The sequence below is a fragment of the Aplidium turbinatum genome, chromosome 2 (assembly GCF_918807975.1).
Source record: "Aplidium turbinatum chromosome 2, kaAplTurb1.1, whole genome shotgun sequence".
Classification (NCBI taxonomy): domain Eukaryota; kingdom Metazoa; phylum Chordata; class Ascidiacea; order Aplousobranchia; family Polyclinidae; genus Aplidium; species Aplidium turbinatum.
Window position 1 is genome coordinate 23,858,065 of NC_137473.1, and position 24,830 is coordinate 23,882,894.

Genomic DNA, 24,830 nt, shown 5'->3' on the forward strand with positions numbered 1-24,830 from the left:
ACAATTTCAATACTTTTTATTATGCGTTCAAAAAGGTCTTAAAGATTTTGTTTCAGGTTTATTTGTTTTAAACTGTAAAAATACTAACACAAACCTCTTTTCATGTGGTATTGCTTCAAAACACAGTTGTGTGATTGGCTGACATCGGTCAGAAGCATTGCCAGCGTTGTGCCAATTCATAACAATTTCGGTGTTTTCTTCAAAATTATGCAAATGTATACCATCATTTTGCTACAATTTTACATTTTAATAATAGGCTATCAATGCTGTTATTATTTTCTGATACCGTACAAGTATACTATGAATACTTAAGACCAGCGTTGGTCAGAAGGGTAGCCAACAGTTTGCCAACAAAGTAGTTTCATTTTAGTTTGTTTATGCCAAACTGAGCAGAGGTCTAGAAAAAGGCTGGAGCAACAAAACGCGAACGCGATAACGTGCTTGATACCCAAACAGTTTAAACTTTCCATTAGCCCTACACGTTTCCACAAAATAAACAATTGCAACGTCGGCTATATGCTGGATGTGAGGGCACAAGATTGACAATTATGTCCAACATGTTGCCAACAATACGCCATCAATTTCAATAACTTATTTCTTATCATGCGTTCAAAAAGGTCTCAAAGATTTTGTTTCAGGTTTATTTGTTTTAATCTTTAAAATTACTAACACAAACCTCTTTTCATGTGGTATTGCTTCAAAACACAGTTGTGTGATTGGCTAACATCGGTCAGAAGCATTGCCAGCGTTGTGCCAATTCATAACAATTTCGGTGTTTTCTTTAAAATTATGCAAATGTATACCATGATTTTGCTACAATTTTACATTTTAATAATAGGCTATCAATGCTGTTATTATTTTCTGATACCGTACAAGTATACTATGAATATTTAAGACCAGCGTTAGTCAGAAGTGTAGCCAACAGTTTGCCAAGTTTGTTTATGCCAAACGGAGCAGAGGTCTAGAAAAAGGTAGGAGCAACAGAAACGCGAACGTGATTCCGTGCTTGATTCTAAAACAGCTTAAGTTTCCATTTGCCCTACACGTTTCCACAAAATAAACAATTGCAATGTCGGCTATATGCTGGATGTGAGGGCACAAGATTGGCAATTATGTCCAACATGTTGCCAACAATACGCCATCAATTTCAATAACTTATTTCTTATCATGCGTTCAAAAAGGTCTCAAAGATTTTATTTCAGGTTTATTTGTTTTAATCTTTAAAATTACTAACACAAACCTCTTTTTATGTGGTATTGCTTCAAAACACAGTTGTGTGATTGGCTAACATCGGTCAGAAGCATTGCCAGCGTTGTGCCAATTCATAACAATTTCGGTGTTTTCTTCAAAATTATGCAAATGTATACCATGATTTTGCTACAATTTTACATTTTTATAATAGGCTATCAATGCTGTTATTATTTTTTGATACGGTACCGTACAAGTATACTATGAATATTTAAGACCAGCGTTGGTCAGAAGTGTAGCCAACAGTTTGCCAAGTTTGTTTATGCCAAACGGAGCAGAGGTCTAGAAAAAGGTAGGAGCAACAAAACGCGAACGCGATAACGTGCTTGATACCGAACCAGTTTAAAGTTTCCATTCGCCCTACGCGTTTCTACAAAATAAACAATTGCAACGTTGGCTACTTTATTTCAGCTTCACTGGATTTATTCTTTGAAAATATTAATAGCCAACAATAATATGACTCTTTAACTAAATGACTCATGTGGTTTAGTGGAAAAACACAGTTTCTTTCGCATACCGTATTCTTGTACCAACAACGCCATGATAAAAATCGTTTGTTCATATTCAATTGCTTCAGATAATTTAGCGCAATAAATGTCTTGTGATTCAGAGAACACTTCCAGAAAGTTTAGGCTTTGGCGCCTCCAATACCCAACTAGCATAATCCGTTCTTTTTACATTGATTCAACGTCTGCAGACGTTGGTAAGGCAACTAGCAAGCGATAAACTTAAAAACGTGGTTGCTAATTCAAGTTGCCAGGTCTTCATTTTTTTCTTGTGTTTAACAAAAGCTTTTTTAATTTTCAAGTTTAACTATACTAAAATGTTTTGTAATATTTTTGAAAACATTTTTTCAGGACTAACCTCAAAATTTGCGTGCAGTTCAAGAAAATTTAAAACAACTTGTAAGCTTAATCGAATTCACTTGTTGATGTTTAGTAGCGCTCGACACAGCAGCATGATTGTGGTGATCATGTAATCATTGAGTTGCGGCTGCACTGCCGCCGCGCTGCTGACCTGTCTGCAGACGCTGAATCAATGTAAAAAAAATCGATTGATGCAGTATCACTTGTTGATTTTGTTCTGAGAGCAGTCTCGCTCACTGTCTGATTTTGACCACATGGGTGAGATTCTCGTGTCGCCAACAAAGGGGCGTCTTTACTTTAAATGTAGCAAAGCTTGCACAATAGGCCAGCTTCAGGAGCAGTCATGTTGCGTCGAAATCTCTCCTCAATTTCTTGAAGCGAGATTTCACAAAACGATCGCTACTTTTACTTTCAACGATCCGGCGAATCGTTTTTTCTCCTCTCGCGGTGCATAGAACAATACTGCAGGCACAATAATTGTTGTGAAAACTCCATTATGACGTCACTACTTAAACTTTGACTGGGCAATATGACGCGTTGAAGTGAAACAGGCAACAAAGCTTTAGAATGCGGCGATGTGTTATATCAACGTGAGGAGATGCAATTTAGCAGAAGAACTTGTTTTTTTTATGAAGGAAGACAAAGGCCATGACGTAATCCTTTGCTAAAGGGATTATGACGTCACTCGATTCACTTCGACTGTTCAAGCATGGCGGTTGTGCTCAATACACAATTACATGGAGAGCCGAAAGCACAATGCTTATGTAAACAGCGCTAAGAGGAATTTTCGCTTCTTGCATCGAAAATATAAAAAATCGAATTCAATTGAGATAGGCCTATTACGGCCGAAAGAAGTTTTAGAAATGATCAAAATGAAACTATAGGAATGACTTACGACAATGTTTATGAAAACCTGGTAAGTGAATGTCTTTTATTCATTGAACCTGAAATAATTGTGTAAAGTCGTTTTTGTTACTAGGCTACGTTTACACAATTTAAAGAAAGTTATAAAACTCAATTTAGAGAAAGTTATAAAACTCAATGACCAATGGAAAACTTTCATATGAAATATTCTCGTGACAAATTTAGTGCGAGTGCTTCTAGATGAGTGCTAAGAAGATATCAGCAAAGTAGCAGAGCTTGTGATGTCCCACAACATGTGTAGGGTTCTGCTCAATCTTTGATTTTGCTGCTCCGGCAGTGTTTGCCTGACTGCTTGAATGTGTTTGTATTTTTATGTCGTGTGGATAGGTCTGTGATGGTTGTAGAGTATTTGCAAATGTAGCTTTCATTGCCGTCAACTGAATAATAATAATAATAATAACATGTTTTATTTTGCGCCCATTTCGACAACATAGCCTACAGTAGCCTACACTGCGACCTACATACGCAACAAAACAGACGACTGGAATCCCAAAATAAACTTTAAACGTTGGTTGTCATTTGTAATAGTCGAAAATGTCTGTAACAAGTGCTGAAGCTTTTTAATATGATGGATGAAACCCCTGTCATTACATTCGATTTACATTTTGCAGGTAGCAAATTTAAGTCAAGTTGTTGGCAAAAATGCAAGCGATTGTATCAGTGGACTTATTACCAACTATTATTATCGAACACAACACAGTTCAAAGCATGTCGAGAAAAAAGAAAGGAAAAAAAAAACGTCGTGAAGTCTAAGCACTCGTTTGATTGTTTAAAAAAGAATCTGAAAAAGATTGTTCTTGGTGAGTACGGATAAATGTTTCTACTACGACTAAATGATTATGTCATAACTATGCCATTTTGTTCTTTTGATTAATGTATGATGTAATTGTGAAGAGTATTAAGTAATGTATGAAAATGTTTTAGTGGTGTATTCGCATTGATGTGAACAACGAACATGGTGGTTAGTAGGCTATGTCGGCATTTATATACTGATTTAACACTTCTTTTTTTACTTTCATGATTAGACATGGTGATGGCGCACGACAAAGCTGCCGCCGTGCAGCAAATTGATGAAGAGTTTCAGAGTGATTTCGAAATTGGAAGGACAGGCAAGGTGGCTGAAAACGGCAAAAACTAACTTTTGGTGAGCTTGTTATATGTTTGAAAGACAACAGCGCATGTGTTGCTTTAGTTGTTGAATAACTACTGTACACGCAATTAGAATGTATTGGAACTTGATTATCGCTCTGCGTGGCGCAGAATCGAATGATACGATTTTGTCACGCACGTTGGAGAGAGGGATATTACATTGATATTGCAGATTTTCAATTAACTTCGTAGTATCCTGAACGACAACTGATCAAAATCCTACACAGTGGCGTAGCCAGAAAAATGTTTTGGGGGGGGAGCAAATATTTGATGAATTGAAGAGAACAACAAAGTGTTTGATTTAAAGCCATCGCCACTTGATGTGCAGTGGCGTATCCTGATGGGTTGAAGCAATAAAACTGGTAGCGGGGTTAGAGCGTGCCGAAGGCACGCGTATTCTAAGGGGGTCCGGGGGCATGCTCCCCCGGAAAATTTTTGAAAAATTACACTCAAATAATGGATTATAGCGCTTTCTGAAAACACTTTTAGGGTAATATTTGTATGAAATTTATTAGCAGATAAACAGCTATTAACTTATTAAAGATAGCTCTTACACACGAACTGGCAAAAACTGCGGCTAAATTAGAGAGCACCAAAAACACAGCTAAACAAAAACTCAATAACTACACAAAAGCCCAACAGAGTAAGCCATTCTGAAATTGCTTCCACAAATTATTTCAAAGAATTGTAAATCGCGTAAATTTTGGGCGATTTACGATTTGGAAAATTTATTGGTGTCTTTCTGTGTGTCTAAAACAAGTCCTTGGGGGGGGTTAATAGCCAGATGTCTTGGAAAACGATATAAATTTCTACAAACTTTATTGCATTTTCAACAAAGGGCTCAACTTCGGAATCCAAAGTTTGAAAAATTGGGGGGGCATGGCCCCTTTTGCCCCCCTGGCTACGCCTATGATTCCTACACTGTTGCCAAACAGCCCTCTTGAATTAAATATTTTTGTTTCATTCGCAGGAATTCACAATGATAAAGATACACAAGAAAAAGCTGCTGATGTGCAATGAATCTCCATCTATCAATACGATTTGATGTGGCTTGTTTCTAATAAATGTGAAAATATACGAAGCTCGGCTGTTACTTTGCTTTGTCACAAAGGGAGAAGTGTTGCTTATAAATCCGTGTTGCTGCTGTTCTTTCGCCCAAGGATTAGCTAGGTTCAACAATAAACTTTTGGTGATGAGCGAGGTTTAAGTACAGAGACGTTTGGCAAATGTAGATGCCAATGCTGTTCAGATGTTTTATGCACCAGCTTGCTTCGCATGGCCAACCTTGGTCAAAGCGCGGGCATCACAATAGTCAATAGATCAGATGAAGCAGCATCATGGTGCATAAAAGTCAACCAGAATTTAGGCGCCAGATGAAGCAAAATGGTGCACAAGCCATCTTGCCAACGTTGGCCAGATACAGATGCCAACGTTGGCAAGATGAAGCAAAATGGTGCATAAAACATTTTGCCAACGTTGGCAAGATACAGAAGCCAACGTTGGCTAGATGCAGAAGTCGACGTTGGCTAGATGCAGACGCCAACGGTGGCAAGATGCATACGCCAACGCTGGCCAGATGCATCCAAATGGTGCATAAAACATTTTGCCAACGTTGGCAAGATGCAGAAGCCAATGTTGGCAAGATGCAGAAGCCAGCGTTGGCAAGATGCATAATCCAATGTTGGCAAGATGCAGAAGCCAACGCTGGCAAGATGCAGACGCCAACGCTGGCCAGATGCATCCAAATGGTGCATAAAACATCTTGCCAATGTTGGCGTCTGCATCTTGTCAATGTTGCGGCCAACTTCTTGCCAATGTTGCCCCAACAATCAATGTTTACTGGGAACATTACCCACTCGTCGAAAAGCGTACTCGCGATTTAGCTGATTTCAGTCATGTGACTCGACACGTGATATTCTGATCGAAAAATTTTGATACAAAGAAATTTAACTGAATGCTTCGCTACAACCAGCGTTGCCTAATGGTTAGGGCAGAGGAGTAGTAATTTCGATTTCGTGGGTTCGATTCCCACCCTCTGCTAATACTACTTTTTCTTCTGCAACTGAACTGAGTGCAAAAAGGATCTTGAAGACTGCAATCAATGGAGTTTATAAAGAAAATTGTGACTAAAACACAAAGCAATTTCACATTGAAAAGCAGGCACTCTTCGACGAGTGGGTGATGTTAAGGTGCCTACCTGTGAATGTTTGGCATCCAGCAAACAAAATGAGTTTACGCTAGTGTATGCGCTGACGCCGCCAACTTTTTTTAGAAGTTACGTTGACGCATACGGCGTATAGTTTTTCAAACGTTTGCGTTTACGCTGACGGCGTCAATATTTTTTGTATGCGCGTACATCACTGCAACACACCAATGCCATCCAGCGCTGCTGTGGAACGCATGTTTTCACTTGGAAAGGACATCATGCGTCCCAAACGCAGCAGATTATCAGACAAACATTTTGAAATGCTTGTGTTTCTACAAAGCAATAACTAACAGGCTAAGCAGCCAATTTAGTTACAATACAGTCTCAAAACATAATACCTGCTCTTTATTTATAGCTATTGTTAATCTAAACTTTCTTTTTTGTGAGACCCTGGCTAAAATAGCGCTAGAAATTAGCGCTGACGCCGTCAATTTCTTTAAGAGCTGCCGCAGTAGGCTAGCTACTTTACGCCGTGAAGTTTTTAGGCAATTCGCGCTGACGCTGACAATTTATTTCATTGACGCGTACAACACTGCTTTCTGCGACCCCTTAAGTTCGTTACGCGACCCCTAGTTTGGGAAGCCCTGTAGGCTATTCCGAGGATACCTTAAAATGCGCAAATGTTCACCTGTTTGCATTTTTTCTTGCTTATAGTTTTGCTTTATAATTTTCTTGTTGATAACAGAGAGAGTTGATAATCCAGAGCCACTATATATGTACAGTATAATAGTGGCTCTGATATATCAACAAAAAAGAAAAGGATTTATTGACTTTGAATTAGTATCGGCTACATTGCTTGTGAACATAATTGCCTCCATTTATTTTTTGGACAAACAGAGGCAATGTTGGCTTTGATGATCATATCTGTAGCCTATTATTGAGCGTGAAAGAGCACGCTCAATTAGGCTAATACAATTTTCTGGCATCTTGTGTTGGGGTTCAAGCACATAATAACTGCGCAAGAAAATTTCAACCATGCAAAATCGAATCATCCGCAGAACAACCTTTAACAACAAAGCAAAACTTTTACTACTGTATGAGATCTCGACATAGCCTACTTTCTATCAGTAATTTGCATAAATTGAAAATTTCTGAATTTGTCTTTAAATTTAAAAATGTGCTATTACCTGGCTACTTTGAACCTTAGGCTAGGCTACTTTCCGGAAATTACTGAACTAGCCTACATTGCCATCCATGGGCGCCGGAACGGTTTTTAACTGGGGGGGGGGAAGGATTATAAAAAAAGGGCACTTTTGTTGCTGAATGCCAATTTTTTTTAAAAGTTTTATAAGATATAGCGATAATGCTCATCCATCAGCTCATCATCGAGTAATGATAGCCTACAAGTGTCCGGTATACAAAAAACAATGGCAGAGGAGGGCATCATGCTCTGTTATGATGATGTAGGCTAATTACCCAGTAAACATTGATTGTTGGGGCAACATTGGCAAGAAGGTGGCCGCGACAATGGCAAGATGCAGACGCCAACGTTGGCAAGATGTTTTTTGCACCATTTGGATGCATCTGGCCAGCGTTGGCGTCTGCATCTTGCCACCGTTGGCTTCTGCATCTTGCCAACATTGGATTATGCATCTTGCCAACGCTGACTACTGCATCTTGCCAACGTTGCCTTCTGCATCTTGCCAACGTTGCCTTCTGCATCTGGCCAACGTTCGCAAAATGTTTTATGCACCATTTGGATGCATCTGGCCAGCGTTGGCGTCTGCATTTTGCCAACGCTGGCCAGATGCATTTTGCCAACCTTGGCTTCTGCATCTTGCCAACATTGGCTTCTGCATCTTGCCAACGTTGGCAAAATGTTTTATGCACCATTTGGATGCATCTGGCCAGCGTTGGCGTCTGCATCTTGCCACCGTTGGCGTCTGCATCTAGCCAACGTCGACTTCTGCCTCTAGCCAACGTTGGCTTCTGTATCTTGCCAACATTGGCAAAATGTTTTATGCACCATTTTGCTTCATCTTGCCAACGTTGGCATCTGTATCTGGCCAACGTTGGTAAGATGGCTTGTGCACCATTTTGCTTCATCTGGCGCCTAAATTCTGGTTGACTTTTATGCACCATGACGCTGCTTCATCTGACCTATTGACTATTGTGATGCCCGCGCTTTGACCAAGGTTGGCCATGCGAAGCAAGCTGGTGCATAAAACATCTGAACAGCATTGGCATTTACATTTGCCAAACGTCTCTGTACCTAAACTTCGCTCATCACCAAAAGTTTATTGTTGAACCTAGCTAATCCTTGGGCAAAAGAACAGCAGCAACACGGATTTATAAGCAACACTACTCCCTTTGTGACAAAGCAAAGTAACAGACGAGCTTGTTATATTTTCACATTTATTAGAAACAAGCCACATCAAATCGTATTGACAGATTCATTGCACATCAGCAGCTTTATCTTGTGTATCTTTATCATTCTGAATTCCTGCGAATGAATAAAGATATTTAATTCAAGAGGGCTGTTTGGCAACAGTGTAGGATTTTGATCAGTTGTCGTCCAGGATAATACGAAGTTAATTGACAATCTGCAATATCAATGTAATATCCCTCTCTCCAACGTGCGTGACAAAAACTTATCATTCGATTCTGCGCCACGCAGAGCGATAATCAAGTTCCAATACATTCTAATTGCGTGTACAGATAGTTATTCAACAACTAAAGCAACACATTCGCAGTTGTCTTTCAAACATACAACAAGCTCACCAAAAGTTAGTTTTTGCCGTTTTCGGCCACCTTGCCTGTCCTTCCAATTTCGAAATCACTCTGAAACTCTTCATCAATTTGCTGCACGGCAGCAGCTTTTTCGTGCGCCATCACCATGTCTAATCATGAAAGTAAAAAAAGAAGTGTTAAATCAGTATATAAATGCCGACATAGCCTACTAACCACCATGTTCGTTGTTCACATCAATGCGTGTACACCACTAAAACATTTTCATACATTACTCAATACTCTTCACAATTAGGCCTACATCATACATTAATCAAAGAGCAAAATGGCATAGTTATGACATAATCATTTAGTCGTAGTAGAAACATTTATCCGTACTCACCAAGAACAACCTTTTTCAGATTCTTTTTTAAACAATCAAACGAGTGCTTATAGACTTCACGATGTTTTTTTTTCTTTCTTTGTTCTCGACATGACTTGAACTGTGTTGTGTTCGATAATAATAGTTGGAATAAGTCCACTGATACAATCGCTTGCATTTTTGCCAACAACTTGACTTAAATTTGCCACCTGCAAAATGTAAATCGAATGTAATGACAGGGGTTTCATCCATCATATTAAAAAGCTTCAGCACTTGTTACAGAAATTTTCGACTATTACAAATGACAGCCAACGTTTAAAGTTTTATTTGGGATTCCAGTCGTCTGTTGTGTTGCGTATGTAGGTCACAGTGTAGGCTACTGTAGGCTATGTTGTCGCAATGGGCGCAAAATAAAACATGTTATTATTATTATTATTCATATTATTCATATCGATATAAAGACAATAGAATCATGATTAGCCCAATAGCAGCTGCACAAAGTAAAGGAATTAGAAGAGAAATTTCTATAGATTGAGGTGTTGGGGTCGGAGAGGTGCAAGACAAGTTATTGACTTCCACCATTATAAATTGTGAATAAAGCTCAGGGGGGCGTTCGCAAGTGTACTCATCTGCTCCTACCACGTCCATCGACCTGGAAGAATTCTCAATCCACTGGACCAGGCCCAATAAATCGCAGTCGCAATTGAAGTTGTTGCCCTTTAGATCGATTGAGCGAAGAGACTTAGATGAGCGGAGAAATGTCGGGTTGATCGTTGCAAGATTGTTGAACGAAATATCAAGTCGCTCAATCCTTGGTAAATGATGATCTAAAGGAAATTGAAAGTGACTGACTTCATTTTCTCTCAAAATAAGAACTTTTACAGATGGAAGCTTATAGTTTACAAACCGCTGGAGGCTGCAAGCGGCCATAGTCAGTTTTTCTAAACGTGGTGTAAGTTGAAACACACTGAAATTAACGTCATAGAAATAGTTCAAGTCTAGATTGAGATTCCGTATTAGAGGAAGTCCGATCAAAGCTTTTGATGTGATGGTCTGCAAAGTATATGCAAAGTTAACGAGGCAACGTAAAGCAGCTGAGAAAATTTTAGCAATAGACTCTTCGCTAGCACTATTGTGGTAACAAAGCGGATTAATAAAAGCAAAAATTTTATAAGATGTTAAGGCATTTTAACGATTAGTAGAATAAGCGTGTATATAGGACTACGTATAGTATAGATATTTAAATTGTTAGAAGTTTTTCCTATGCTTAGAGTATTCAAAATGAGAGTTATTTTCAGAGAATGTGGTTATTTTTTTGTTGAAACATCACTCACTGTATTTTAGCATTCATTAATAGGTGATTTAGATATCACTTCATACCCTTAGATTGATCAGAACCAGCGTGGTAATGTAAATAACATCCAGGGTACATGTGGCCCACGGGCCTGGGTTTGAAACACCCTGATAATTGAATATATCTGCGTTATTATTTGGTTAACTAATTTTGAGTACGGAAGTTGTTTTTGGGTGTTGTATTTCATACAGGGCTGTGGAGTAGGAGTCGTGGAGCGTATGGACAGGTAATTTGTGAGATGTAGTAGAAAATAATTTAAATAAACATAATCACCAAAGACCCAGCTGCATGCTCGTGGTGTGGAACCAGCGTCCTTTTCGAGTGCTGTAGCTTACCAGTGGTCTCGTCAATCGACTGTACACTGTACAGCCGACGCCACGTTTGGTGAGCCTAGAAGCTAAATTGCACGTTCGGTAATTTAGGTTCGATGTAATCTCGAAGTGATTTTGATAACTGGTGGAATAGACTGTCAGCGAGAATCAATCTGTCCTTGATTAAGAACACGTGTCAATGCTCACAATAAGTTGCTTAACGGTGGTTGGTTTCGAAATAACATCAATAAAAAGTCTTGCAAGGTAGGCCCAATCTTCTTTCATTTGTCTCAGTTCTTTCGCACTGCATTCGGTTAGGAATTTTATTGGTTATGGCTTGGCTTTTTTCAATCTTCTCAAGTATATTTTTTTTAATTTTTGCAAGGAGAGAACTATTTTAATCGTAAATTATTTTTTAGATAGATTTTTGTTTGTTTGTTTGTTATATCTTTACCCTGCATTGCGGGAAAGCGGACTTGAGCGCTATGCATCGGTGTACGCCTTCCGACGTACACCTGACCCACGCTGCAGCCGACGGCAATGTCTGTTTCCGGTTGTCTACTTTACTTATGACTTAAATTTGGTACTACCCATTACTCGAAATCGATCACTAGGTAGAGGCAATTATCGTAAAGTTTCTTGCCCAGAGAAACAACAGCAAGTGCGAATGGCTGGACGAAGCCTACCAGGACTTCTGTGATGCAATCATATCTGCGGCAAAATACTCCATCCCGCGAGGTCGACGAAACAGCTACATACCTTGCTGGGATGTGGAGTGCGACAGGCTCTACCGCGACTTCCTCCGTTCCCCCCAGGTAGACTTACCATAATTTCTTGGGCATAATCCGGGACAAACTCAAAACTATGAATGAAATAACTGGACGAAAGGCCGAAGGCCTGAGCTTGGCAAATTTTTATTCCATATTTATATTTATAAGCTTTAATATTGCATAATAAAGTATTCTACTTAAATTGAATAAAAATTTTTATTACTTTATTTAAAGGAAAATAGCCTACATGTTAATTTAAGCAACACTAAGTCACAAATCAGACATTTGTAAGAAAAAAAGAAAGAACAAACACTGAGAACAAAGAAATAACACTAACTCACAAATCAAACATTTATAGGGAGATGCATTCAGAAACCATTGGCTTCGCCATCGTTTTATTGAAGTCAATAGAATAATGACGCAATAAACGTCACTCATTATTCCCTAACTAAAGGATTTCTCAAGCTATGCGCGATATTTTACTCAACCTAATAAGCTAAAAAAATTAAGATATTAAAATAAGCCTCGAGTTAAAGCAAAGTTATGCCTTTTGGGACGGAATCATTTCATAATTTTGCATCAGGTTGGAGTTAATTTTGAAAATTTCACTAAAGTAAAATTCCGGGACATTTTGCTAACCCGGACGGGACACCGGGACAGACGTTTAAACCGGGACTGTCCCGGCCAAACCGGGACGTATGGTAGGTCTACCACCAGGGCACCGCCACCTCCAACTCAGCAACAGCCCTGCTGGCAAGATTGGATTCAAAGAGGAAGGAGCGCTGGACAGAAGCCATCGACTTCACGCACTCCAGCCGCACAGCATGGAGTAGGCTACACCCAACAACCTCACTGGCAGATCACGTGCCTCTCGTCGCCAATGCCCCATTTCAGCAAATGCCATCGCCTGACAACTTGTGCAAAATGGAGTGCACAGAACGAGAGACCGTGAATCAGACAAGTCCGTCCTCAAGGAAATGACGGATCTCTGGAAGGTCCCAACACCTGTCGAGGGCAATATCTCTGGTGAGTTTACCCCAGAGGAATAAATTTGCCTCCGCCCTCCAGCACCAAAAGCCAGGCAAATCCCCGGGCCTTGACCACCTATGCCAGAAACTACTACTCCAAGCTGCCCCCACTATGAGGTCCTGGTTAAAAGACTTTCTTTCCTGCTGCTTGCGTCACCTGCGCATCCCAAGAACCTGGAAAAGAGCCCTAGTGGTTGCAGTCCCAAAGCCGAAGAAACCCCCAGGGGATCCGAAGAGCTACCGTCCCATCTCTCTGCTCTGTATCCCCTTCAAGATACTACGCCCGTGTCGAACCGATAATAGCTCCCTCGGGAACAAGCCGGCTTTCGCCACGGAAGATCAACCGTAGACCAGGTCACTCTGATGACCCAAGACATCGAGGATAGCTTCTCGGCAAAAAAGAAGGCCGGCGCCGTGTTTGTCGATCCCACTGCTGCCTACGACACTGTATGGCACAGCGGCCTTACCTGCAAACTACTCCGTCTCCTGTCTGACAGGCACATGGTTCATATGATTATGGAACTTGTGCAAAACCGCAGCTTTACCCTTTCCACCGGTTGCGGCCGACGAAGTAGACTACGTCGACTCAGGGACGGCGTCCCACAGGGCTCTGTCCTGGCCCCCCTTCTCTTTAACACTTACATCTATGACCTGCCTGACACCATCTCCAGGAAGTATGCTTACGCAGACGACCTGGCTCTCCTACATCCAGCCGGAGATTGGGAGTCAATGGAGAGGAACCTAAGCCAGGACATGTCAACTATATCAACATATCTCCAGAAATGGAAGCTACAGCTCAGCAAGGCAAAGACAGTGTCGGCGGCCTTCCATCTAAACAACAAGGAAGCAAAACGTGAGATCAACATTACCACCGATGACGAACGCCTGCCATACTGCGCCGAACCCACCTACCTCGGCGTAACCCTGGACAGGTCACTCACGTACCGACGACACCTGGAGTCACTGCGCAAAAAACTATCTGCGCGCGTTGCACTCTGGAGGCGGCTGGCGGGTTCCGGCTGGGAAGCTGACGAGAAAACCCTTCGCACAGCTACCTTGGCCCTCGTCCATTCTACCGCTGAGTAGCCTACTGCGCACGAGTGTGGTGCCGCAGTTCTCACACCTGCAACATTGACACCGCCATCAACGACGCACTGTGACTGGATGCCTGCGTCCCACTCCAACGGAATGCCTTCCCATCCTTGCAGGCATCCAACCTGTTGAGCTTCGCCGTAAAGGAGCCCCTTGCTCACTGGACTGGAGTTTGAAATTCTTAGGCCCAAAAATATAGAATGATTTACCTTTGGAAATAGTCGGGGGCAATGACTATGAGTATAAAAACTTAAAATTTATCATGTTAATAAGCTTTGTCTGTGACTGTTTTTAATGTCGACTGTTTCGGAAGGATGCCATCTTATTAACTGTATTTAAGTCGGCCTATAAACTGATTGTGTTAGAGCAGGGGTTCCCAACCTTTTTTTCACCGTGGCCCTCTTATTTTTTTCAACTTTTTGAAAAAATTAAGAAACGTCACTTTAAGTCATGCAATTATATAGTGTTGGAGTGGACTTAGTCTTAGAGATGATAAATTTTAAAAAATATTATTTTTCAAATTTTTCCATGGCCTCCTTGAAAAAGGCTCATGGCCCACTAGGGGGCCATGGTTGAGAACCCATGTGTTAGAGTATGAAGTTGTAAACTATGATTAGCCCTACTTTTAGTGTCTTTGCTTCGTACTTTATACTAGCAGTTAACAGTGGTTGTTGGCAATCGGTATGAGCCTTCGCACCCCCTTCTTTAGATATCCCCGGTTGCCTCTTTCATTTTCTGAGTTCAAATGTTATCCGTAGGATAGCGTTCAGCTGTGTGAAGTAAATTATCTGGTAGAGAAAAATGTTGGCATTGATAATGCTAAGCTGTTTGTTGTGCAATAAGGTCCGCCCGTTAGCTCAGTGGTTCCGCGCCCGACTCAAGATCACGCGGCGCTGGTTTGACTCTCGGGGTGTGCGCTTGAGCAACGCATTTCAGGACTGCTCTCCATTCAGCGGCACCCAGTGGATGGAATGATACCCGGGCAAGAATAATTGAACAATAGAAAAACTTCACTTTGCCAATCTCGGTAACCGGCCCTGTGTCAAAAGCCTCTACATTTACAAGTATGCGAAACTTCCAGGAATAACCTAGCAAGGCTTTGTCAGTCCGAGGATAAAGATTCAAAATCCAACCAAGGAACCTTGAAACTGATAGGCCTACATTCGCTTTTTCTGTGATGATTGCAAATGGACAGAATAGAAGTGTAGATTTTGTAGTGAACCGAAGTGTTAAAACTCGCGTACCAGTAATTCTTTGTCTGCAGTAGGCTAATGCAAATGTAGAATACACTTTTTCTATCATGCAGCCAGAATGGCACAAAAAAGAGACTAGGCCTACAGCTTTTAGTTGAGTCTGTTTCTAGCATCTTAATGGTTGTGTACAACTTCAATCATATTTCGAGTAAGAAATATTATTATCTCGTCAAAGCTGATAATTCCTTATTAAAAAAAGTTAATTGAACAGCAAATTATGGGTTGAACCTAAAAAAATGAATCTTAAATTTTGTTGCATAGCCTGGGCCTTCTGATCGATTAATTATCCAAGAAAATCTTCAAACATAAAAATCCAGTTGCACTAGCCTATACGTGGTTACGAAACATGTCCTCTTTTTGGGCGATGAAAATATGGTAGGCCTACAAGTATGCGAAAGTACTAGGAACAACCTATCAAAGCTTTGTCAGTCCCAAGATAAAAAATCAAAACCAACCAACACGAAATAGCTCAGGGTGCAAAATCTTTGTCAACTTCAGTAGCACGAAAATGTTTTTCGCGGTGCACACTCATAAGCATTAGGGGAAGGTGGGGATAGTTCGGACAAGGGGATACCCCGGACAAGCAACTTCCGGTTTAATTTTCACATCGCCACGCAGTTTGCATGCCAACTTTCACCATTGGTGAAAGTTGCCAGCTGCGTTAGGACTGCTATAAGAACTTCAATTGTTCAAATTTAGAAGTTTAGATTTTTTTCTCAAAGACGTAATATTTTCAGTGAACGTCGTAAGCTTTTATAAAAAAGTTTGTGCAGTAAAGCTTTTAACCTTTAGTGTAGTATATACGTTGTAGATAGCAGGTTCTTTACAGCAAGAGTTTTCTAGCAGAGCATTTTGTACTAGTAGAAAACCGCCATTGTTTGCTACACGTGATCATGGGGATACCGCGGACATAAAATATCTAAGTGTCCGGAGTATCCCCATTATACAGAGAATGTTTTTGTGTAATTATACGTATTATTTAGAAGTTATTATTATACATGTAAAATGGTAAGAACATATAAACGAAAGACAGCAGGCAATTATACCCCGGCCAGTAATATGCAGGCCGCTGTTCGATCTGTAATTGAAAGTAACTGACATAAGAAGAAGTGCTTTGCATCATAGTGTAAAAAAGTCAACGCTCGCAGACTATGTGAAAAGATGTCGCGCGAAGAATCTTGATGATTACTGTTTTGAACCAAACTTCAGACAAATTTTTAGTACTGAATTGAAAACATTGTTATCGGAATATCTTGTACAATGTTCCAAAATGTTTTATGGATTGACGACGAAAGCAGTGAGGCGCCTTGCTTATGAATACGCGTGCGCAAATTCTCTTACAATTCCCAGCACTTGGTCACAAAATGAGATGGCTGGGCGAGACTGGCTACTGAGTTATATGAAACGTACTCTAAGCTTAAGAACACCAGAAGCTACCAGCTTAGCGAGGATCTCTAGCTTCAATAGAACAACAGTCGGAGAATTTCAGGACAAATTGCAACATGTTCTTGATAGATATAGATTTAACGGCTCAGAAATTTTTAATTTAGACGAGGTAAGATGTTATATCTTTTCATACCTTTTGTTGCTAAAAATACATGATCACATCGTTTCAACTTGCAGGCTATCCTGCTAAATAAATCTTACAGCTGTTGTTCCAAGTAGTAGGCCTATGCATCACCATTAATGCATTGGTCTACCTTTACATAATAATTAATAATTCTCTACTATACTATTAATGCAGACAGGAGTAACAACTGTACCAAAAGTTCAAAGAAAGATTGGACCCAAAGAAGCTCAACAGGTCGGGCAAGCCACATCACGAGAACGAGGAGAAACTGTCACACAAGTCGAAATAATAGGAGAAAATGGAGTAGCTTTGCCTACAATTTGGATTTTCCACGTGTTCGAGAAAATCCAGTTCGAGTACTGGCAGGTATTCCAACTGGGCCAATGGCGTTGGCACATAAGTCGGGTTGGATGACCACAGACAATTTTGTTAAGGTGCTACATTTTTTGTAGATTTTACTCGCTGTTCGCAGAAGAAAGTATTGCTCATTATGGATAATCACGCATCACATATAAGCATTGAGGCAGTGAATTATGCGAAAGACAACGGGATTATTCTACTTACTCTTCCACCACATACTTCAAATAAATTACAACCGCTTGACAAGACAGTATTCGGCCCATTTAAGACCTTTTTTAGTCAAGGAGTAGATGATTGGATGACGTCTCATCCAGGGAAGGTTATTACAATATATGATCTACCATCAATTTGTTACAAAGCATGGGATAGAAGTGCTACTCCAATCAATATTAAGAATGGATTTTTAGCAACTGGCATCTTCCCATGAGACAGAAATATTTTTTCCGAAGAAGGTTTTTTGTGTTCTGCAGTTACGGACAGGCCTACTCCGCCTCCAGCGGATGAGGCTAATAACTTTACAAGTTTTACACCTCATCAATCTTCGCACTCCAACGATCTTCGAGTATTGCACAAGATGTCGATATCTCAGCTTGCGAATACTCTGCTTAACTAAGCACAGACGTTCGATTGGAAAATTTTCTTCCATCTGATGTTACGTTTAGCTCAAACGTAAGACCATCCACTTCTTCATTACTTACACCACCAGAAAATGTTCGCCCATATCCTAAAGCACCACCTAGAAAAGAAAATAAATACGGGAGAAGACGTGGTCGATGTATGATTGCCACAGATACTCCAGAGAAACTTCGCATAGAAGAAGAAAAATTGAAAGTACGCAATAAGACTACTTTGAAAAAAACAGCCTCAACCGAGGAAACGTCTGTGCCAAAAAGTTGTTTCAAATATTCGTGCTCCGGAGAGTGATTCAGAAGAAGAAATGGCGATTGAACTACTGGACTCTGACAGCACTGGAGAGGAAGATTTTGATGAAGACACCTACACTTCTACCAAAGAGCCCACAATTGGCTGATACGTTCTAGTACGTTTTGAGGTTTTAGGAAAGTCGGCAGTGCTTTATGTCGGAAAAGTTATTGAGTCAGAGTCTGAATCATCTGATGAAGAAACTAACGGTTAACAGAAAATCAGCAGAAAATTGAAGTGAAGATGAATGCAAAGGCGAATCATCAACCGAAAACCAAACGAAAGAAGTCACTGTAAAATTTCTCCGCCATCAAGTCTTAGTCAAGGCACGCAATTCTTTCGTGGAACCAGCTGTAGTAGATATACATGTCGTTGAAGAGTCTTCTATTGAATTCGTTCTGCCTGAGCCTCTTCAAGTTGGTACATCGAAAAGATCCCGAGGAGCCGTAAAATTTCCGATTGACTTGATTGGTTACAATTTACGCTAGACGTAAAGGACATACAATTCAGCGTTGAGACTTAATGATTAAATGAACTTGTATAGGCTAGGCTATAGACCTTCTGTAATTTTTCTTGATATTTTGTCATTCCCTTCAACATGAAACAATTGCAGGATTTCTTTGTAAATATTATTGGTACAATACATGTTATTCAAGACTATTTTCAACCATATTTTGGTTTGTCCGACATAGCCCCATACCTTGTCCGAACCTACCCCCTCATTGGGGTAGGTTCGGACAATTCAGTGATGCCAGCATTTTAGGAAAATTATTAAGAAAACAAATTTTGAGAAATCTATGCTGTGCACCCTTTTTTCAAGAAAGACATAGCTATAAGTTGACATAAAATTTAAGCTTAAAAAAAGTTTAAAAAAATTTTTACGGCCAAATTTGAAAAAGTGTCCGAACCATCCCCACCTTCCCCTACCGCCAAAGGACACGTGAAGAATGAAGCAGACAAAGTCGGACTAAAGGAAAACGATGCGATAGATAGAACGAGATGGAGAATAAGAGTGAAGGCAGTCGCTGGAAGGAAAGAATCGGCCACCCCCACTAGTGGAAACAAAACCGAATTTGGATGATGACAAAAAAAAAGTTGAATTGAGGCTTCGACAAAAAAGGGTCTCAAACTCTTAGGACCAAATGAATGCCGCATGCGGCCCGCAGCCAGCATGTTTAAGACCCTTAGCCCAGACACTATCGTTAGAACACAGCCAGTCACTAACAACTGAAGGGATTGTTCGGATCGGCTGGCAAAGGAGTTTCTGCCATATCTTCCAAGACGTTTGAACCAACGGGAAAATTCCTCTGTTCGGCGAGGTCAACAGCAAAAGGATTGGAATCGTCGATCAAAAACGGGTTGGTAATGTCGACGTCATGTTCTTCACTGGACAACTGAGTATTGTTTTCATGTCCATTTTTATACAAGGTTGCATGCCAGTTCGTCACAGCATTTCGTTCCATGTCGCGAAAGGCTACATCAGCCTTTCCGTCTTCTACTTGTGGTTTCCGAGCGTCCCCCTGTGACGGACTAAAATCATGGCGGAATGTGGCAGCCAGATCACCTGATTGCCGTAATCGAGCGAAGTCATGTGACGTTACATGTTTACGTTCCTTGGTTGGTGGTGACGTCATCACACTGTCAAACGGTGGTACGCTGTTGTCATCAGAATCGCTTAAGTTTGATGTCGATCGGTTTCGCTTCTCACGTTTTCGCTTACATCTTGGACACATCTTGTCGAGAAAGCTGAAGCAGTCGCTGCAATCAATGTTCAAGGCAATCAATGTACAAGCACCACTAGCAGTTAAAAAAAAAAACGATCAAGAAAATGCTGCTAAACATGGAACCTTGATCACCAAATACTGTAGTTAAAGTGCAACTGCACGATCGAATTAACATTGGCTAGAATCCATTGCCAAGACATCCGGTACCTGTAGAAAAACTCACTTCCTTACAATTGAGGCCCAAAGCCGAGAAACCGACCCTTTTCCCACGCTCTCTAACGCTTCTCTCTCACGCTACCTGGAAGTGGCAAACTCGTCAACGCCACCTAGTGATATGACGTCAGTTGGAGTCGAGCTTAGTGGAGATCAAACTAGCCGAGATAGGCTTGGTTGCTAGTGAATGCGCAAATTTACAAGGCATCCATAATGAAGACGCATCTTTTAACCAGCATTATACAAGTTTATTTGTTCATGCCTGTGTGCCAGGAGTGATTTGCGAGGCCCATCGCCGAAGGCTAGTTTCGTAGATTACAACAGCCAAACTTGCTTATATCGAAAACATTTTGTATTGTATTGTAGGACATAGTAGCCTACAGTCGACTATCATGCGATACCGCTTTAGCATTCATTGGGACTGTCTTCGGCAGTGTTGACATCTTGGTTTTTTAAAAATAATCTAGATGAAGCAAAAAAAAAGAGACCAGAATAAACCAAATTGAAGCAGAAATAAACTAAAAAATAAACTAACATACAATACTGATGACAAATCGCATTACGACACATAAAGCTAAACAAAAAAGACCAGAATAAGCCAAATTGAAGCAGAAATAAACTAAAAGAATAAACCAACATACAATACTGATGACAAATCGCATTACGACACATGAAGCTAAACAAAAAAGACCAGAATAAGCCAAATTGAAGCAGAAATAAACTAAAAGAATAAACCAACATACAATACTGATGACAAATCGCATTACGACTAGGGATGGTAGAAGTATTCCATCGCGTCCTCTAGGCTTGCCATCTTTTTCCCAATTCTTCCATCAACCCTGAAGAAGGTTTGTAGGACTGCTGGATTGACCATTGCATGGAAGTCGTCCAACACAGTGATGCAAAAGGTGCTCTCCGCCATGCCGTGAAGCACCCTTACACACTGCTCGATTTCGTGGTTCGAATGTTACATAACATTGGTTAAGACGTACCGTACCTTACCTCGCCTGGGCCTATGACCGCTTTGGTCTGTCCCTTAACCAACAATTTCAATGGATAAGTCAATAGACCTGGCTTATTTTTTTCAAACTCGAGATTGCAAAGAGCCTATACTAGGCTACCTGCCTTCACATAAAAAGCACGTGCAACAAGATCGAAGCAGCAAAAAAAAAACTCCTTTCTCTAGAGCAGTGGTTCCCAACCTGGGGGTCGCGATCCCCAAAGGGGTCGCAGAGCATTTTAAAGGGGGTCGCGAAGCTGTTGCCCGTGCAACAACAAAAATGAATGTAGGTAGGACGAGGTACCGGTCCGCTAGCCATTTCACTCGGATTGCTTGTAGCACAACATTATTGCATCAGTATGCGTCCACTGTGATGTAGTAAGCATGACTGTAGGTCCTACAGAGGCTACAGTCACGTTTATTACATCACATCCCAAAATAAATGACTTCAAAAGGAACTGTCAGAACAGCCATAGAGCATTAATTTTGCTGCACATTATCCCATTTTGGAGATTAGTTAAAGTAGGTAGTATTGGAACTTATGCAAAGATCGGAGCAGAGTAAGAAAGCTTTCAATAAATGGAAAACAGCCCATGCCCCACACCAATGCTGCTAGTTTTGTGGCAACTCAATAGATTGTAAACGAGGAAAGCCGTACACAGATAGAGATGGCGGCTTAAAAAAGAATTGTTCGGTAGCAAAGAAACTGTGGTCTGATCTACTTGAAACACATATATTACGTTTTGTGGCTCTCAGCTGGTTATATCTGCCAAAATATGTAACAGAATCGCTCTTTTGTTAAAAAAGGTTGCCGACCACTGCTCTACAGTAGAACCAACACAACTAAAGAACTTGCAAAAGCGATTGTCGCTTCAGTCTGACTCCAACTGACGTCATAATCCGCGTGCTGCGCAATGCAATCCGCCTTTACAGAAACGTGGTCAAAAATACAAGCGCGTGGAAAACCATAGTTTTGATAATTTTTATTGAGATAAATATAGCCTTAAAAAGTAAGGGCGAGGTTGGTATTTATAGATTGAACATGCTCTTTCAGATAAAGTGCGGTCAATGTCATCGTGCAGTTGCACTTTAATAAACGAAATATAACAGATGTTTTGCAGTGAAACATTAGTGTCGTACGTTTGCTTTTGTTAAAAAAAATTTTGACACTGGGATAACAATATGTGAAATGCTTGAACACTTACTCATGATAAACGGCAGAACACATCGAACAAATGGAAACTCTGAGGTCGAACGGAAACAGTGCCTCTCCCGAGTTGCAGATTTCGCAAATGAAACCTTTTGCCTGACAGATCTGTAAAGATACCAATGACTGTGTTGTATATTTTTAGTTACGTTCCTCTGACTAAGGTTTAGTCGCTCTCTCAAGGAAAATTCTAACTTTAAATAAAAAAAGGTGTCATGGTGAAATAACGGTAGTTTCGGAGTCAACTATTCACAAGCTTACAATTAGGGATGTGCCGATTACAAAATTTTTGCCGATGCCGATTCTTAAATATTTGCCGATTCCGATTCTTTGGTTAAATGATTAAAGCTGCTTTTAGTTGGCGCTCTACAAGTGGTTGCGATTTTGTTACAAGTTGCTGCCTTTGAAATGTCTAAAAGCGTTCACTTTGTCGCCTGCTCTGCGTGATTTTTTACGGTAGTTCACTTCTTGCGCGCTACAAAGTGGTGATAGCCACGCGTTTTATTTGTCGCGGAAATCAGTTAAAAGGGAAAATCGCCATCGCTCAGAGTGCACAACAAACGTAGCTAAAATGCAGTGTGCAAAATATTATCTTGTGCGGTTTGCAGTATTTTTCTCGCAGAATTCAAGAAGAGAAAAAGACTAGAGTGTAAAAGAAAATGAACGCAGCGGTATTGGTAAAATCATTTCGATACGATATTACCAAAAATAAAACGATATTATCAAACTTTCGATATTTTATGGCGAATTGCGAACCATGGTTTTAATGAAAGAGGCAAATCTTCTGCGGTTACCCCGAGTAATGAAAAGAACTCTAATTCAAAAGCGTTTTGAATCTTTCTGACAGTTCCTCACATTTTCTTTACAGTTTATATTCTCTCGCTTTTTCTCTTCTTGCTTTTAGCGGCTCGCATACTGCAAGCGGCACTAAAATAATAACTATTACGTAATAATCCATTTCTCCTTTAAATTCTAACTATTGTGTAATCATTCAACTTTTATATTTTATCTGGTCTGATTTTTTCCTCGAACGTTTTTCGTCATTTCAAAGAAAGAAAGAAAGTATTTTAATCTGGTGCCTACTAAACAAGAGTTCACAAAATGGCGGACAATCGTCATAATTTAGACTACCGCTCTCCGAATGCTCGTTGACGCTGATGCGGTTGTTCAAAGAAGCCGTTCTTTGATCGGTATTTCCACGCGCTCGCGCTACTTTTGATTAGGAAACTTTGATAAAGAATCGGCAATTTTTTTCGATGCCGATTCCGATGCCGATTCTCCAAAAATTGCCGATACCTGCCGATTCCGATTAATCGGCACATCCTTACTTACAATGTGATTTGAGGTCATGTCTTCGTTTTGGTATAGGAATGTTGACAAACAGCAAACAAAATATATTGAAACAAAAGAACAATACGTGAATGGAACAATAAAAACTGAAATCGTCAATGTTGTAAACGACTGTTCTGAGCAAGGAATCAAGCTGCCTACAGATCATCATTATCACAATACAGGCTAAAAATATAATACTCTTTATCCCTACAAACGAATAAAAAGTAATTTTTTCAATTTTTGCATAATTTTCTTGCTTGCTCCATCAAATATCCTAACTTAATCGGCGGCAAGGATGTTATATAGAGATAGATAAAGTTACGTTATAAGCCATACGTGTACACCAAAATAAAAAAGTGTAAATGCTAATTCAATGTTTTTCTGTAAATTGTACCAAAGGTTAGATTTTGCAACCTTTACAATAAACGTTCTCATTTGCAATCAATATCTCGTTGCAATCCTAGTCATTGAAAAACAATGACTGTTACTTGGCTGCAGATTAACGTCTGTATTTCTACATTAGGTACTGATCAATAATCTGCTGCCTTAAAAGAATGAAATTGAACATGGGCCTACATAGCCTGTAATTTAAAGAATTAGTTCTTTTAGATACCAGTAATTTTTTTTAGTTTGGAAAGCTAATCTTTGTGCGACACCCTTTGAGATCTCAATACTGAAATACTATAAATTAATTTAAACTAGCTGAGAGCAATGTGTTTCCATTGGAACATTGCATTATCATCTCAGTTTTTGAGGGGTAAATAAAAAATCCTATTCAATTATATCCAATGCTGAAAACACTATACTGTATACTCTATGACAGGGGTTGTCAACCTTTTTTAAATGCAACGAACTTAGCACTAAGGAAAGCATTGGCGAAAATGCATTTAGTACCCAGTATGAAGCGCTACATGTTGTTAATTATTACTACCTTAGATCAGTGGTTCGCAATCATTTTGTTTTGGCGGACCCCTTTTGGTACCTTCAAAGCGGTCGAGGACCCTTAAAAAAGTTTTATCTGAAATTTTGATATATCGCTTCTCTTATAGTGGAATTAAATGTTTCATATCAGTAATCTATTTATATGTTGATTTGATGTTTTTCTATAAATTTTCTCAAAAATCAATAGAATTTTGCGACCGTTACAAATAATTTCACCCTTTTTACATTTCAAATCGATACTAATTCGTTATAATCTTTGTCATTGCAAAACTGTGAGTGGTGATAGACTGCTGACTAACGTTTGCATTTCT

At 40.0% G+C, this 24,830-nt stretch overlaps 1 protein-coding gene across 3 annotated transcripts in view; it reads right to left on the reverse strand.

Moving 5' to 3' along the window:
* Positions 1-8,800: 8,800 nt before the first annotated feature.
* The window catches only part of LOC145764572 (differentially expressed in FDCP 8 homolog), a 55,809-nt gene continuing 39,779 nt past the window's right edge, over positions 8,801-24,830 (reverse strand). Inside the window, exons 10-15 of one of the 3 annotated variants that reach the window (XM_082576197.1) lie at positions 22,244-22,353; positions 19,666-19,859; positions 10,082-10,269; positions 9,464-9,651; positions 9,115-9,233; positions 8,801-8,836 (exon numbers count right to left, since the gene is read on the reverse strand). In XM_082576197.1, coding sequence (XP_082432323.1) covers positions 9,520-9,651; positions 10,082-10,269; positions 19,666-19,859; positions 22,244-22,353 — 624 coding nt within the window. In that variant the 3' untranslated portion in view covers positions 8,801-8,836; positions 9,115-9,233; positions 9,464-9,519. Of the gene's footprint in view, positions 8,837-9,114; positions 9,234-9,463; positions 9,652-10,081; positions 10,270-15,325; positions 19,860-22,243; positions 22,354-24,830 lie in introns of those variants that run through there. The other 2 variants (XM_082576198.1, XM_082576196.1) reach the window with 2 other exon arrangements.